Source organism: Impatiens glandulifera, chromosome 5 (genome assembly GCF_907164915.1).
Source record: "Impatiens glandulifera chromosome 5, dImpGla2.1, whole genome shotgun sequence".
Taxonomy (NCBI): Eukaryota; Viridiplantae; Streptophyta; class Magnoliopsida; order Ericales; family Balsaminaceae; genus Impatiens; species Impatiens glandulifera.
Genome location: NC_061866.1, coordinates 42,063,297 through 42,079,165, shown reverse-complemented (window position 1 = coordinate 42,079,165; position 15,869 = coordinate 42,063,297). Strand labels below are relative to the sequence as shown.

The 15,869-nt window shown below is 35.8% G+C and overlaps 1 protein-coding gene across 1 annotated transcript; it reads left to right on the top strand.

Moving 5' to 3' along the window:
* Positions 1–12,368: 12,368 nt before the first annotated feature.
* Positions 12,369–15,636, top strand: LOC124939391 (subtilisin-like protease SBT4.10). Its single transcript, XM_047479871.1, has 9 exons — positions 12,369–12,445; positions 12,570–12,661; positions 12,759–13,005; positions 13,166–13,679; positions 13,809–13,909; positions 14,214–14,450; positions 14,534–14,648; positions 14,781–14,994; positions 15,101–15,636. Exons 1-9 carry the CDS (start codon positions 12,369–12,371, stop codon positions 15,634–15,636), a joined length of 2,133 nt encoding a protein of 710 aa, XP_047335827.1.
* Positions 15,637–15,869: the final 233 nt, after the last annotated feature.

Genomic DNA, 15,869 nt, shown 5'->3' with positions numbered 1-15,869 from the left:
CCTAGGGTGGAGCTTTCCCCGATTGATGTGAAACTTGATGGTCCAGCTTCGTATCTGCGCTGGTCACGTCGAGTGCGATACACACTAGTAGGGAGGAAATTAGAGGGGTACTTGACTGGAGCGGTTACTAAGCCGGTTGAGGGTACTCCAGCATGGGATGATTGGAGGTCCATTCACATGCTGGTGTATGTCTGGCTCTTAAACTCGATGACTACACCGATTGCGGCCAATGTTGATGTATGGAGGATGTGCGGTGTGTCTGGGAGAAGCTAAAGAAGACTTATGATGGAGTGGGGAACAACCTGAGGGTTTACCAGGTTCAAGGGGAGATCGCTGCTTGTGTACAGGGGGAAAGGACTGTTCAGGAGTATGCCATAGAGCTGGAGCACTTGTGGCTGGATCATGACTACTGCACGAGGACATTGTGTTGCACTGATTCTGCGTGCAGGAAGACTGAGGCTTGCATGCAGGATAGGACCATGGGGTTTCTCAGAGGTCTAGCCCCAACCTTTGAGCAGAGGACTACAATGTTATTGGCTCAGCCGAAGATTCCCTCGCTTGAGGAGGCAGTCTCGGCCATGATACAGGAGGAGACCCGGATTGAGCTCCAGGCCGGGGCAGGGGGACTTCCAGGGGTGAAGTCAGCCCTAGCTGTCTCCAACTCAGGTGGTTCCAAGTTTAGAGGTGAGACCCGGGAGTGCTACAATTGTGGAGAGGTAGGACACTTGATACCGGCTTGCACCAAGTCACCAAAGGCGAGGAACTCCGGTGGACGTGGTCAGTCTGGTGAGCGCGGTCGTGGTCGTGGCCGTGGCCGCAGAGGAGGTGGAAGAGGGGGCTACTGGGCAAACCTGATGGTAGCAGGTGAAGATAATGGAGATGGTGTGCAGGAGGAGGAGCTCTCTGCGGAGGATCAGGAGCTCTTGAGATCCTACTCCCAACTTCTTAGGAGAAAGGGAAGAGGTGCGGCAAAGAATGCATCTACCTCGGGTAACATTGCCACTTATGCTCATTCAGTTGCAGGTACTAGTGACACCCATGCTCTTGCCTCTATATCTACCGTTGGTTCACCATGGATTATTGATTCTGGTGCTTCCAGACATGTTACGGGTACTGTTGGAGAATTTTCTTCTTATACTCACCTGGAAATCCCTGAGAGTATTCGAACAGCCGATGGTACGGCCCAACCCGTAGTGGGTAAGGGTACTGTGCGATGTACTGACTCCTTGACTTTGTCCAATGTTTTGCATGCTCCATCTTTTCCAGTAAATCTCTTATCCATTAGTACTATTATCCTCCAACTGAAATGTGTTGTCACTTTTGATATTCCCAAGGTGATCTTCCAGGAGAAGGGAACGGGCAGGAGGCTTGGGACTGGCACATGGTGTAATGGCTTGTGGTTTCTTGAGAGAAAAGAGATGGACTCAGCCTTCGCATCTGTGGTGGAGAGATCTAGAGGAGTGAGGAGTAGTGTGGAAGACTTGTTGTTGCTCTACCATAGGCGAATGGGTCATTCTTCTTTTAATCTGTTAAGTCGTTTGTATCCAGCTATGTTGAAAAAAGCTAATAAAGAGAGACTAGTTTGTGATGCTTGTGAGTTTGGCAAGCACACTAGGAGTTCGTATGTCAGTACATGTAGTAGAAGCACTTGTAGTTTTGATTTGATACATTCTGTCTTCTGATGTGTGGGGGCCTTGTTCCACAACTTATGTTAATGGTTTTCGATATTTTGTGTCTTTCATTGATTGCTTTTCTCGTACTACTTGGCTGTATTTGATAAAAAACAAGAATGATGTGTCTGCTTGTTTTAAAAATTTTCACAAAGGGGTTCAGACTCAATACGGGGCAGTAGTGAAGGTATTGAGGTCTGACAATGGGATAGAGTACACAAACAATGAGTTCAAAGAGTACTTATCCTCTCAGGGAATCCTGCATCAGACCACGTGTCCGTACACACCAGAACAGAATGGGGTGGCAGAAAGAAAGAACAGGCATCTCCTTGAGGTAGCAAGAAGTATGATGATCTCAATGAATGTACCAAAGTACTTGTGGGGACAGGCAGTCCTGATAGCAGCGAGACTGATCAATAGGATGCCCTCACGTGTGTTGGAGTGGAAGTCCCCGCTTGAGTTATTGAAAGGTGAGATTAGTGATAGTCTCCCCTTGAAGGTATTTGGTTGTGTGTGCTTTGTGCAGAACAACAGACCAAATGTGGGAAAACTTGATCCGCGAGCGGTTAAATGTATCTTTGTGGGATACTCGGCTACTCAAAAAGGCTACACATGTTGGAGCCCAGTGGAGAGGAGGTTTTTTGTTAGTATGGATGTCACGTTTCGAGAGCATGAGCCATACTATTCTTCCCAGGATAAATCACCCTTTTGAGACTCGCTTGATAATGGAGGTATGAGGCGAGAGGGGGAGAGTAGAAGTGGTAGTGAGAGGAGGATGGTGGGCGTGAGCGATGTCCCTTGTGCATCGAAAGGTGAGGAGGTGCCAGAACGAGGCGGGGATGACCCCGATAACGGTGGTACTCAAGCTCAAGGGGAGCTGCGAGTATACATGAGGCGAAGGAGGCAGATTGAGGATACCATGCCTACAGTGCCGCTTGTGTCAAGTCCATTGTCCCTGCCTACCCCGACTTCTGAGACACCACTCGCTGAAGAGGAGTACACAGGTGATATGATTCCTCCCTCTTCCATTCCCACTCACATGTCCGTAAGGAGGACTCCTCGCCTCAATGCGGGAGTTCCCCCTGATCGATACGGTTTCCCACATGATATTGCCCAATTTGTTTCTTACTCTCACATCTCACCTGCACACGGAGCATTCATTTCATCTCTGGACATTGTCTCTATCCCTAAGTGTTGGCAGGTTGCTAAGGAGGATCCAAAGTGGAAAGCCGCCATGCTTGAGGAACTTGAGGCTCTCGCAAAGAACAAAACCTGGAAGCTTGTGCCATTACCACCAGGGAAGAAGGCGGTTGGATGCAAGTGGGTTTTCACTGTGAAGCAAAGTCCAGAGGGTCGGGTTGAGCGTTACAAGGCCCGGTTGGTGGCAAAAGGGTACAGTCAGACGTACGGTATTGACTATGATGAGACTTTTGCACCCGTGGCGAAGATGAGTACAGTGCGGACACTTGTTTCCTTAGCAGCGAATGAGAGTTGGAGGTTACATCAACTTGATGTGAAGAATGCTTTTCTTCATGGTGAGTTCTTGGAGGAGGTATACATGGAGGTCCCACAGGGTTTTGGCACGAAACAAACGGAGGGTAAGGTGTGCAGACTTAATAAATCTCTTTATGGGCTGAAGCAGTCCCCTCGAGCCTGGTTTGACAGGTTTAGGAGGGCTATGGTAGGCATGAGGTACCGGCAGACCAATGCAGATCATACAGTGTTCTTCAGGCGACATGAAGTTCACATTACGATGCTGGCAGTGTATGTGGACGACATGATTATCACTGGTAATGATGAGGGTGAGATTGCATTATTGAAGAAGAGGTTGAGTAAGGAGTTTGAAGTGAAAGACTTGGGGCAACTCAAATATTTCCTTGGGATTGAGATAGCTCATGGTGCAGAGGGGATTGTCTTATCTCAAAGGAAGTATGTGCTGGATTTACTTACAGAGACAAGTATGCTTGGGTGCAAGCCTGCGGTGGCCCCGATCGATCAAAAGTCTAAGCTAAGTGCTGAGGCAGGAGAGCCAGTTGATAAGGAGAGGTACCAGAGGTTAGTTGGTCGCTTGATTTATTTGAGCCACACTCGTCCTGACATCTCCTTTGCGGTGAGTGTGGTGAGTCGCTACATGCATGACCCTAGGGAGGGTCACATGGATGCGGTGTACCAGATCCTGAGATACTTGAAGAGTGCACCAGGCAAGGGGTTAATCTTTCGCAAGAATGGGCATTTGAGTATTGAGGGATATTGTGATTCAGACTGGGCTAGTTGTGCCGATGACAGGAAGTCCACGTCTGGATATTGCATGTTTGTAGGAGGCAATCTGGTCTCCTGGAAGAGCAAGAAACAGTCGGTAGTTGCGAGATCCACAGCCGAGGCAGAGTACAGGGCTATGGCTTTAGGTGTTGCAGAGATGATATGGTTGAGAGCTCTGTTGGTGGAGCTCAAAATGGACCAAGAGGCACAAATGAAGCAGTGGTGCGACAATAAGTCAGCTATTAGCATTGCTAATAACCCTGTGCAGCATGACAGGACCAATCATGTGGAGATTGACAGATTTTTCATCAAGAAAAAACTGAATAGCGGACTACTTAAACTAGGATATGTAACTACTAGAGAGCAAGTGACTGACTGTCTCACTAAAGGGCTTAGTTCGTTAGAATTGTCGAGACTATGTGACAAGATGGGCCTTGTGGATATCTTTCGTTCGTAGGCTCATCTTGAGGGGGAGTGTTGGAATGTTAGTTTTGGGATAGTTTGGGGGGTTATTTGTAAGAGTGCTTTTATGCCTCTATATAACTCTAGTCTTTCATTTAATAAGAAGAGCTTTTTCCTTTTTATATAAAACTACTGAGAGTATCGATTCCTTGTGAGTTGTGTGTGAGCTTTCATTATGAGAGAATAATTGTAATACTCTTATAACAATCTTGATAATAAAGTTGAGAGCCTCTTGTGTTTCGAAAGTGGATGTAGAATGTTTTGACCGAACCAATATAAATCTTTTATTTACGTTTTTAGTTGATTTTTTTTTATTTCCGCAATTGTTCGATGTTGTTATTATTCTTGTATTAAGGGATACTTCATCTCCTCGTAATTTCTTTCGAAGAAACTATGAAGCATTGTGAAAACAATTAAACACAATTAGTGAATCTTGAAAGAATTCTTGAATTGCTAGTTGCTTGGACATTATTCAAAAACTAGTAGATTTCAAGTTATTTTTTTCAAGGAGAAGTATGTAGTTCAAGTTGTTTGAGTGTGTAAAGTTCAAGGAAGATGGGTGACAAATATTTTTATAGATCTTAAACTTGAGTAAAGAGATCGCTAGATACCTAATTATTTAGTCGATGTAAGTTTGTCTCGGGTCTTATCAACTTTTGATTAGTATCTAACTTTGAGGAAGTAGACGATGGATGTTCGTTTAGGGTGTCCTCGATTTTCGACAGATATTTGATTTTGAAAAAGTAGACGATGGAATTTTTTCTTGGGTCTTTTCGGATTTGATCAATATCTTATTTTGAGGAAGTAGATGATGGATGTTTGTCTTAGGTGTCCTCGGTTTTGATAAATATATGATTTTGAAGAAGTAGACGATAGAAGTTCGTCTTGGGTCTTCTTAACTTTTGATTAGTATCTTATTTTGAGGAAGAAAGTTCGTTTTGGGTATCCTTAGTTTTCGATGAAAAGGAAGAAGATAGAGAGAGGACGACAAATCAAGACGATGAAAGGTGTTAGAAAGAAAATCTTTGTTTCTTCAACTACTTTCTCTTCACTCACTAAATACATATGATTATAGGTATTTCCACAATTTATGAAGATACATTCCACATGTATGTATCATCTATCATGATGATGTTTTTCTTGAGAATTAAAGTAATCTATCAGATTGTAACAAAGATAAAAATAAAACAAAGAGAGGGAGGCGAATGAAGACGAAGGCATGTATTAATTAAAAAATCTATGTTTCTTAAACTACTTTTTCTTCACTCCCTAGATACCTAAGTCTAGATATTTCCACCATTAGTGAAGATACATTTTATTTATATGTACCATCTTTGACGGTGATGATGTTTTTGAAGGTTTATGTAATCCGTTAACTTATAAATTTTAATTTGCAAATACATTATGTAACACATTATATGTAATATAATAGATGATTTAAGCGGCCTAAGGGTCCTGTGATTTTTATACTTGTCGAAAGATTTTCCACGCTAAGGTTTGATGTGAGGTTTTATATTAAGAGGAGCATAATCGAGAAAAAGAGAAGTTGTTGTCAAGAAGGTGACAATGATGCTGATATATTAGCATTTCCTATATTTGGAGGTTATGTGGCTTTGCTTATTGACAAAGCAAATAATGGAAGACAAGAGGGAGATAACTTATAAATTAAGGTGAAGTGTTGATAATTGATTTACAATATTACAAATCTGGTATATTTATGGTACACAATCTTTGGTAAAAGAAAATGATATATTCAATAAAGGGAAACTATATCTTTTGGTGCATAATTTTGATATTAGGAAATAAGATTATCACAAAAGGAAATTAGATATTTTGTTATGAAAATAAAATGAAATATGGTAAGAATATTTGAGAATCTTTTTGAGAGATTTGGACAAGATATTGACCTAATTGGGGCTTGTTCAAAGGTGCAGTCGGACACTTTAGAAAGCTAAGTCTTTGCATTAAGAGCATCGCTTTCTTGTGAGTTGTGTGTGAGCTTTCATTATGAGAGAATCATTGTAATACTCCTATAAAAATCTTCATAATAAAGTGGAGAGCCTCTTGTGCTTAGAAAGTGGATGTAGATCTATTTTGGCCAAACCACTATAAATCTTGTGTTTGCATTCTCTAGTTACTTTCTTTTGTTTCCACAATTATTTGGTGTTGTTGTTGTTCTTGCATTAAGGGATACTTCATCTCTTGATACCCCATCATTATCCTCATTTTAGCCTCACAACTAAACCTTGTTTCAGGATGACTACATTTTATATAAACATCTCTTTTGTCTTTTCCCCTTTTACCTTGCGCACTACAGCAAAAAACTCTATCTAGTATTGAACGGGATTTATCATTGTGTTTTAAACTGTGCCTTATACCAATTCCAATTTCTTTATCATATGCTAAATAAAATTAATAGACATCTTCTTTTTTCTCAAATTCCCTACCCATATGAGGTATAAATTCTTCTATAATATATAGAGGGTAGTAATATCCAAATTCTTACTGTTTTGATTAAAATTTAATTAATGGAGACAACTCGTAGATTCACTCTCAATTTTAGATCATGAGAAAAGAGTTATTGGTGAACATCTTATATAATTAGATATCCATTAAGCTTCTTTACAACAATAAACGTGTAAAACACGCTTTATATTAAGCTGTTTTACAATAGCAATCATGTAAAACACACTTTACATTAAACTTCTTTACATCAACAAACATGTAAAGCGTGCTTCCATTAAACTACTTTAAATTAATCAACTTTACATTAAGCTGATTTACAGAAGCTATAGTGTAAAGTGTTCCTTACACGATAGATTCTTTACATCTTCTATAGTGTAAATTAGGCTTTACATTAAACCACTTTACAATAGCAAATGTGTAAAGCGCGCTTTACATTAAGCTATTTTAAAACAGCTATCGTGTAAAATGCGATTTACATTAAGTTGCTTTACAACAACAAACACGTAAAGCACTTTACATTAAACTATTTTATATCAGCTATCGTGTAAAGCACGAAGTACACGATAGATAATTTACAACATCTATCATGTAAAACGCACTTTACATAAAGTTGCTTTACACAATTAATGAAATATGTTATCTCGAATTATTATCGTTGATGTCGTTGTTTATTTCCTGAATATTAACAAAACAGAACCTTGTTAGTTCTCCAAACAAAACATAACCTTTCAAACCAACAAAATTGAACCTTGTTAGTTCTCAAAAGTGTAAAGCATACCATTTTCGAGAGCAACAGAGCTTGTTTCTTGAAAAAATTCATGAAGTTTCGGCGATCTACCGATCTTGTTTCCGGCAAAGAAATCATGAATGGTCTAGAAAGAAATTGTAAATCATAATAAAATAGTTGTTGAAAAACATGATATGAATTTGAGATTAATCGGGATAAAGAAGAGATGAATATAAACCAAGAAAAAGCACGTAAATAACACAAGATTTACGTGGAAATCCAAGACGGGAAAAACCATAGGCAGAGGAGGAAAAATTTACTATGATTGAAGTAGAAGATTACAACTTAGAGAGAGAAAAATAATGACAAATATTATGTGTGTTCACTATAAATAAAACTCTAACTAAGACCATATATTTATAGTCACATAATTGAGCTTAATTGACCAAATATCAAACAATTATGATTTTATTTTATATTATTTTATTATATTGCGAGCCTATGCCCAAGTTCTCTTTGATCAACCATTTATTTTCGAATCTATATGGTCGACATGTTCTCTCCATCTTTCGGCGTTCTATCAAGATCGGTCGGTGATCTAAACAACCACATGAACCTTTTGAAATATATTAGAAAACTCTTGAAAGATTGATTCACTAATTAGAAATTTGTCGATACGAGAATGAATGTGACCCTCATTGCCATTACTTCTCCTAAAAGTGAATTGACCACCTTTCATAGGCAAATTTATAAGTTCAAGTTCTTTAAATGTCTTTGAGAACTCGCGCATTAGGCTTCTATGCTTATTGACCCCTTTTCTTTCGGACGGAAATCTCACTTCGTTCATGTCGCCCACAAAAAAATTTGGTAAGTCCTAGAGACTAGACACGTTCTTCATCTCATTAAAGAACTTAGTTTTAAATTGTGTAAGAACCGGTCCATAGACTGCATTACCCATCATAAATTATCCTCCCAATGTCATAATTGAACGTTAACCGAGTATCTACCAAAATTAACATCCATTTTCTCATACATATCTTCATTCCATGCAACAAGAATTCCACTTGACGTCCCTATAAAATCAAGAGCCTTCAAACCACACAACCTCCAATTACATAAATCCCTAATGATCCACTAATCAATCTTCCGATTTTTGGTCTCACTAAAACAATATATGCCACAACCAAGGGTTTCTATTAGTGACTTAATGATACATCTTTTCACACCATCATTTAATTAATAAACATTCCAAACAATATTTTTTCCAATCATTCATAAAATATAGTCGGAATAACCCTTTCTTGGCTTCGAGACACACTTTCCTACTTACATATAATCCTGTGGTAAACTATTTAGCTTCTTCAGCTGACACTATTGGTAATTTTTTTGATGAAGAAGTACTTGGGTGGAAAGTATACGGGAGGGGTAAAATCTCGTGCATATTGGGCCACACTTCAATCTCTAATTCAAGGACCTCTTTCATGGGAGATTTGTTTTCATCCATCGTCATATTATGGGTCGAGAATTATACTTGTATATTCTCGTTGATATCATAATCTGACTCAGAATCCACTAAATCCTCATTAGACACATAATGAATGAAAACTGGTAATTCAAGAACATTAATCTCAGGATAAAGTGTTCTAATATGATTGACTTGAATTATATCCTCTACATGAGACCAAAATTTATTTTTTGAATCTTCAATCTTTTCTTTCTTGGACAAAAAAATCCTAAATATGACGAGGAGTTGATGAACTCACCTTTTGATATACCACCACCTACCTATTTTCCATTCTTTTGACATTCGGGTAGTTATCGCAACTCGAGGTGTGTGAAGATGGATGCTCCATCTCATCCTCACGAGAAACTATTGAATCATTTAATATATCCTCGTCCTGCTCAACCACACTCTAGACCATATCAAATCTCCCCAAATTTGTTATTTTAACAACCAACCTTTCAACATCAGCAAGGCTAGCCATACATATTTGATCGACATAAAATAGTGTAATAATTGAATCTATTGTTAGTCCACACGAAGTCAACACCTCCGACACAGGCGAATTTGATGATGAAGAAGACCCCAAAGAAGGAGACACGACAATATGACGTTCATGCCACACCATCATTTTATATACATGTGTCCCGTTATCAACCTAAATAGATCCAGGGTAACGACTATGTAGATTAGAATGACGCACCTTAATTCTAACACAACTGTTCTCTTGTATAAATTGATTTTATGTGATCAAATAATGAAAATTTTGTTTTAAACTCTAACAATTAATATTTAAATTTAGTTTGATTCCATCGAAAGTGCTTTAAATGAAAGTAGGTGAACATAATTGTAGGGTGTCATGCTAGTTCACCTTAATTCAATAATAATAATAATAATTGTTTAAATTTAGTAACCCATATTTGTATGAGAAACTATTAAATTTATATGATATAATAATATTTTTATATGTGATAGGTTAATGATAAGGAAGTGGTATAAGAGGGTTCAAATCCTAGCTAGAAATTGCAAGTTTTGAAAAATTATTGAATGCAAATTGGATAAATATAGAAATTTATATTTGAGTGATAGAATGTTTATCGGTTTGTGCAACATATTTAAAATGAAGGTAAGAAATTGGTAATGAAAATAAATTAAAAGTCAATTAGTATATATTGAAAGAGATTTAAATTGGATATCAACAAATTACATATTAAAAAAAAGGTACTTTAATGTTCACATTTAGGATAGGGTGATTGAATGATAATGATAATTATTTATATTTAATTATGTTTATTAATATAATTATTTTTAAAAATTTAATACAACATGATATAAATGAGAGTAGTTTAAATATAAAGATAAAAACAATGCAAAAACACGAGTGTTCACCTAGTCATTAAACACACCTAAAATACAATGAGATTAATCATTTGAGAGCAACAATAAAAAATGTTCATCAACGAACAGTTTTTTTTAACGTTAATAAGCTTAGAGATTCTCAAGAAGATCAATGAGTTCACCGACTGCCTCCACTGAATTTTTAGAAGAGATCTCCTCTATCGTCATAATACTAGCGTTGTGGAGTAAGCACATTGGTTGACCGTGATCATTGAACATTTTATGATTTCTTTTGAGCCAAATAGTCCACTAGAAAATAATCAGGATACGAACCTATTTACTCAATCCAATCGAGCTCATAGTTTCTATCTAAACATCTCAATAACCAACGATTGACTCAGGCATCACCCACTCAAATGTCAGTCATGTTCCAAAGTAGGCTCAAAATTGCAGTCATTCATTTGCAATACAAAAATAAGTGAGGTGTCATCTTCACCTCTTTGAAACACATTATGCATCGACTAACCATAATTACCATTTTTTCATATATTATTTTAGTTTAATAATATAGTTAATCAAATTATTTAAGTAATGTGGTAATAAGTTGTTTAATCACATATAATATAATATAATATTTTAAATTTAATTTATAATATTTTTAATAAAATTTAAATTATTATTTCTTACGAATTTTATAATTTTAAAAGATTTAATTATCAATTATTACGGTTCAACGAAAATCAAACAAATTCGTACTTACTCCAATGTTTTCCTTAAATTACATAAGAATTCCAATATATATTTTGCTTAATTTATATAAGAAATTAAGAATATTGTAAATAGAAATATAAATAAAAGTAAACGTTGAACCGACATAGTTCAAATAAATGGAGTACCTTTAGAATACAGACATAAAATAATTTGTTTTCTGAAATAACTTTGTAAATAGATATACGCAATATTACAAAGGTTATAATAATCTCATTTAAATTAGATTCACAACATCAAGCACTAATTGAAAACTTGAATAATTCAATTTTGAAAATGTTTTCGATTTTATTAACGTGTAAGTCTAAGTTAAAAACCAAAAAGAAATATATAAAACAAGTTAAAAACCAAAAAGAAATATATAAAACAATTGTCAAAGAAGCCAATATTAATTTGAAAATCTCAAATAGTTTTTAGTGTTTTCATTGGTTTTAGAATCTATAAAAGGGCTCTCAATAAGAACCTCTCTTCAAATCTTAAGTAACTCAAGAAAATCACATAAGATGATGCAAACAAGAAATGTTTTAAGTTTTCTTCATCTATGTACATTTTATGCTATTTTTCTTACTTTCACCCATGTAAATGGGCAAGATCGGAAGGCACACATCTAAACTCTATTCAACTTTTAATATTCTTGATCTATATGCAGTGAATTTTGTAATAAAAATTTAAGTAGCTCATATGAAAATAGATTTAGACAGAAGGATGTATCGTCAAAAATCACACACAAGTTCAATCTTCATTGAAAAGGATAATGTCTCATGTTTTATCCACACAACTTCTTATAGAGAAAAACAATGGTACATATTTGGATCTAGGAGTAGTGATCTCGGGTTTGTTCTCATTTAAGGAATTTTTTAGCACATCTTAAAAACTTCAAACTTTAGCAATCTTTAATGGGAGACAATTGTTATCTAATATACAAAATATATAGTAAAAGAAAAATATAGGTTAAATTTGTGAAAATGTGAACATACAACTTAGAATAATGTTACAGTTTTTACATTTAAGTATTTGGGCTAGATGCACTAGGCAAGTAAATATCACACCTATCTAGACCTCATTCATGATTCCCAAATAAAGTAGATTTAAATAATCATTCACATCTTCTTATAACCAATTTGTACATGTATAAAATAAACTAGTTATTATGTTTATACAGGAATATATTGTGTACATGGGAGACTTGAATCCATCTGCAGACATCCCTACACCTATCTTGCATTCAAGATTTCTAGAAAAAGCTCTTCACATGTAATATTACTAATAATTGTTTTTAAATATTATTCTTTTGTTATTAATACAAATCACATCGTTTTTATGACTAAGCTGTTTAGATTTTACTTATTTAGATGTTCATTTTTGTTTTCTTCTGCAGCAACTCTTCGACATCACTTATTCACAGTTACAAAAGTATTTTCAATGGTTTTGTTGCCCTGCTGACGAATGATGAGGTTCGCCGGATTTCTGGTAGGATGATTAACTAGTTTTAAGAGAATTAATAAACTTTATAACAAATTAAATCATGCTAAGTTCATTTTTATTAATCAATTAATTTAATGATCAGCAATGGAAGAAGTTGTATCAGTGTTTCCAAATAGGAAAAATCATATGCACACTACAAAATCATGGGACTTTTTGAAATTTCCTGAAACGGTTAGCAGAGTGGAAAAAGTTGAGAGCAACATCATTGTTGGAGTAATAGATTCTGGAATATGGCCAGAATTCCATAGCTTTAGTGATGTTGGAATGAGATCGCCTCCACGCAAATGGAAGGGATCGTGTGATGGGCTAAAACATTTCAAATGTAACAAGTAAGGACTTGTTTAATTTGAATTATTTCTAATATATTCAAATATTATAACATTTTATTTTCCATCATTTTATTTATAATCATCCAAATTATCAAACAAACTACTCAAACAAATGTAAAACAATCTTATATTATCATTTATAACATTTTAAAATCTGCAGTAAAATAATTGGAGCAAGGCACTACAGAAGAAATGGCAAATTCTCCAGACAGGATATCATTTCTCCCAGAGATACCATTGGTCATGGAACTCATGTAGCTTCAATCATTGCCGGAAATCTTGTTAGTTCGGCGAACTTTTATGGTCTTGGACAAGGTACAGCACGAGGAGGAGTCCCTTCTTCGAGGATTGCGGTATATAAAGTAGTTTGGACTGATGGTTCTGATGACATCGACATCATTGCAGCATTTGAGGATGCCATCAAAGATGGGGTTGACATAATATCAATTTCTATGGGAAAACATACTGATACAAACTATTTGAAGGATTCGATAACTGTTGGCAGTTTTCAAGCAATGAGAAAAGGAATTATGACGATATGTTCTGCAGGAAACGATGGTCCTAAACATGGAACTGTCGTGAATATTTCTCCATGGGTTCTTACCGTCGCAGCAAGTTCCACTGATCGAAAGATAGAGACCCATTTGAAGTTGGGTAATGCCCAGACATTTGTGGTATAGTATTTCATTATCATTTCTTATTTTCTTACTTAGGCACACAATTGCACAACATGGATACAAGATTTTTATTTATTTTGTATTATTGATTTCATTAATATTCATTCATTTATCTCTCGAATGCAGGGAACTACATTGAATGCGTTTAATCAGACTAAGTTCTTCACTTTAGTATATGCCGGTGATGTTCCAAATACAAGAGCAATGGTTTCTGGTAATACATCGAGGTATTTACTTAGTTATCATGCATGACTGTTAATTTATTCTCTAAAAATGTTTACCTAGCTAGTTATTATCACCTTTTACAGGACTTTTCTGCATGTTAATTTCTTGTTTTTCATGAATTTTAATTGTGTTTGTTACAATATTATATTTAGTTTCGATATGCAATCGATTTTTATAATTCATTAATCATTTAGAAAAATATAACAATAGGTATAATCCTACAAAGAATATATATATATAATTTTTTTTATTACGAAACAAATTATTTCAGTAAGTAATTTACTAATTAAATTTCATAAAATGCAGACTTTGCCTAGACAAATTCTCACTAGATGTTAGACGTGTAAAAGGTAAGATTGTCATTTGCGATGCATACAATGTAGGGGACGCAGCCTTAACTGCTGGTGCAGCTGGTATGGTGATACTAAGCAATAATAATTATGTTAGAGATTTTATGACATTTGCTCTCCCAGCACTTTTTGTTGGCAACAACAGGGACTCAATCGAAGTCATGACATATTTGAAAAGAAAAAAGTATTTCTGGTAATACTTCATTAGATGTTCATTCAAACATATTATAATTCCCTTCATTGATTGACATTTTTATTATTATTACTATAAAACAGGAATACTACAACTGCAAGCATACTTAAAAGTAATGAAACATTTGATCAGTTTGTACCATATATTGCATCCTTCTCATCAACGGGACCGAATCCTATTACACCTCAAATTCTTAAGGTTGTATAGTTATTCCTCTTGTATTGTCATATTGTTAAAGATGAACCCTAATCTTGCTCAATTAAGTTATTATTTATTTATATAAAAATATCATACAAAGAAATTGTACCAAAGTTTTCAATGATTTTGTAGCCGGATTTGTCTGCACCTGGTGTTAGAATCTTGGCAGCATGGACACATAACAATTCTCCTTCATTTTCAATGCTTGATTCGAGAAGGGTATCATATAACATCCTATCAGGTACATCAATGGCATGCCCTCATGCTGCTGCTGCAGCCGCTTATGTCAAATCCTTCCATCCATCATGGTCTCCGGCTGCTATAAAATCTGCACTTATAACCACTGGTACAAGGACATTTCCTAACTCATTTATTTACTAAAACATGTTTTTATCTTTTTAGAAGCATTATCAAATTGTTTCACATTTGAACTTAAAACAATTCTTTTACAGCCTTTGAGATGAGTGCAAGGGCAACTCCGATAGCAGAATTCGGTTATGGAGCAGGCCTAATAAACCCTGTAGGTGCCATAAATCCTGGCCTTGTGTATGATGCAAATCTAGCTGACTATGTGCCGTTCTTGTGTGGCCAAAATTACACAAACGAACAGTTGAGTCTTATTACGGGTGACAAAATCGCTTGCACTCATTATGGGAATCAAACTTCTTTAAATCTCAACATGCCTTCATTTTCCTTCCCTATCATTCCGTCAAATACTACTTTTAGTGTCTCCGTTAATAGGAGTGTTACTAATGTGGGATCATCAAAAACTGTTTACTACGCCGAGATTCGTACTCCACCTACATTCACAATAAGAGTTGTACCGAGCACACTTTCTTTCACTAACGTCGGACAAATTAAGTCATTTACATTGATTGTTGAGGGAATAATGAATCATATGATAGCGGTTTCGGCTTCTTTGTCATGGATAAGTAGCACAAACAAAGTGAAAAGTCCCATTGTTATTTTTGGTTCTTATATACAATGATATGAGATTGTGAATCATGCTAAACATATGTTTTATGTAATAAAAATAAGGGAAATATGAAGAAATAAATAAAATATAACATATGTGATTTTTTTTACATTGAAGAGTCCTTGAATAATGTTATATGTTTTTTTGAGAAGGTGTATTGAGTGATCAGTCTATGTTTATGGTGTGTTAGTGTCCCAAATATTGAGATTTTGATTTATTTCTCCGAATAATTTTATTACATTTGA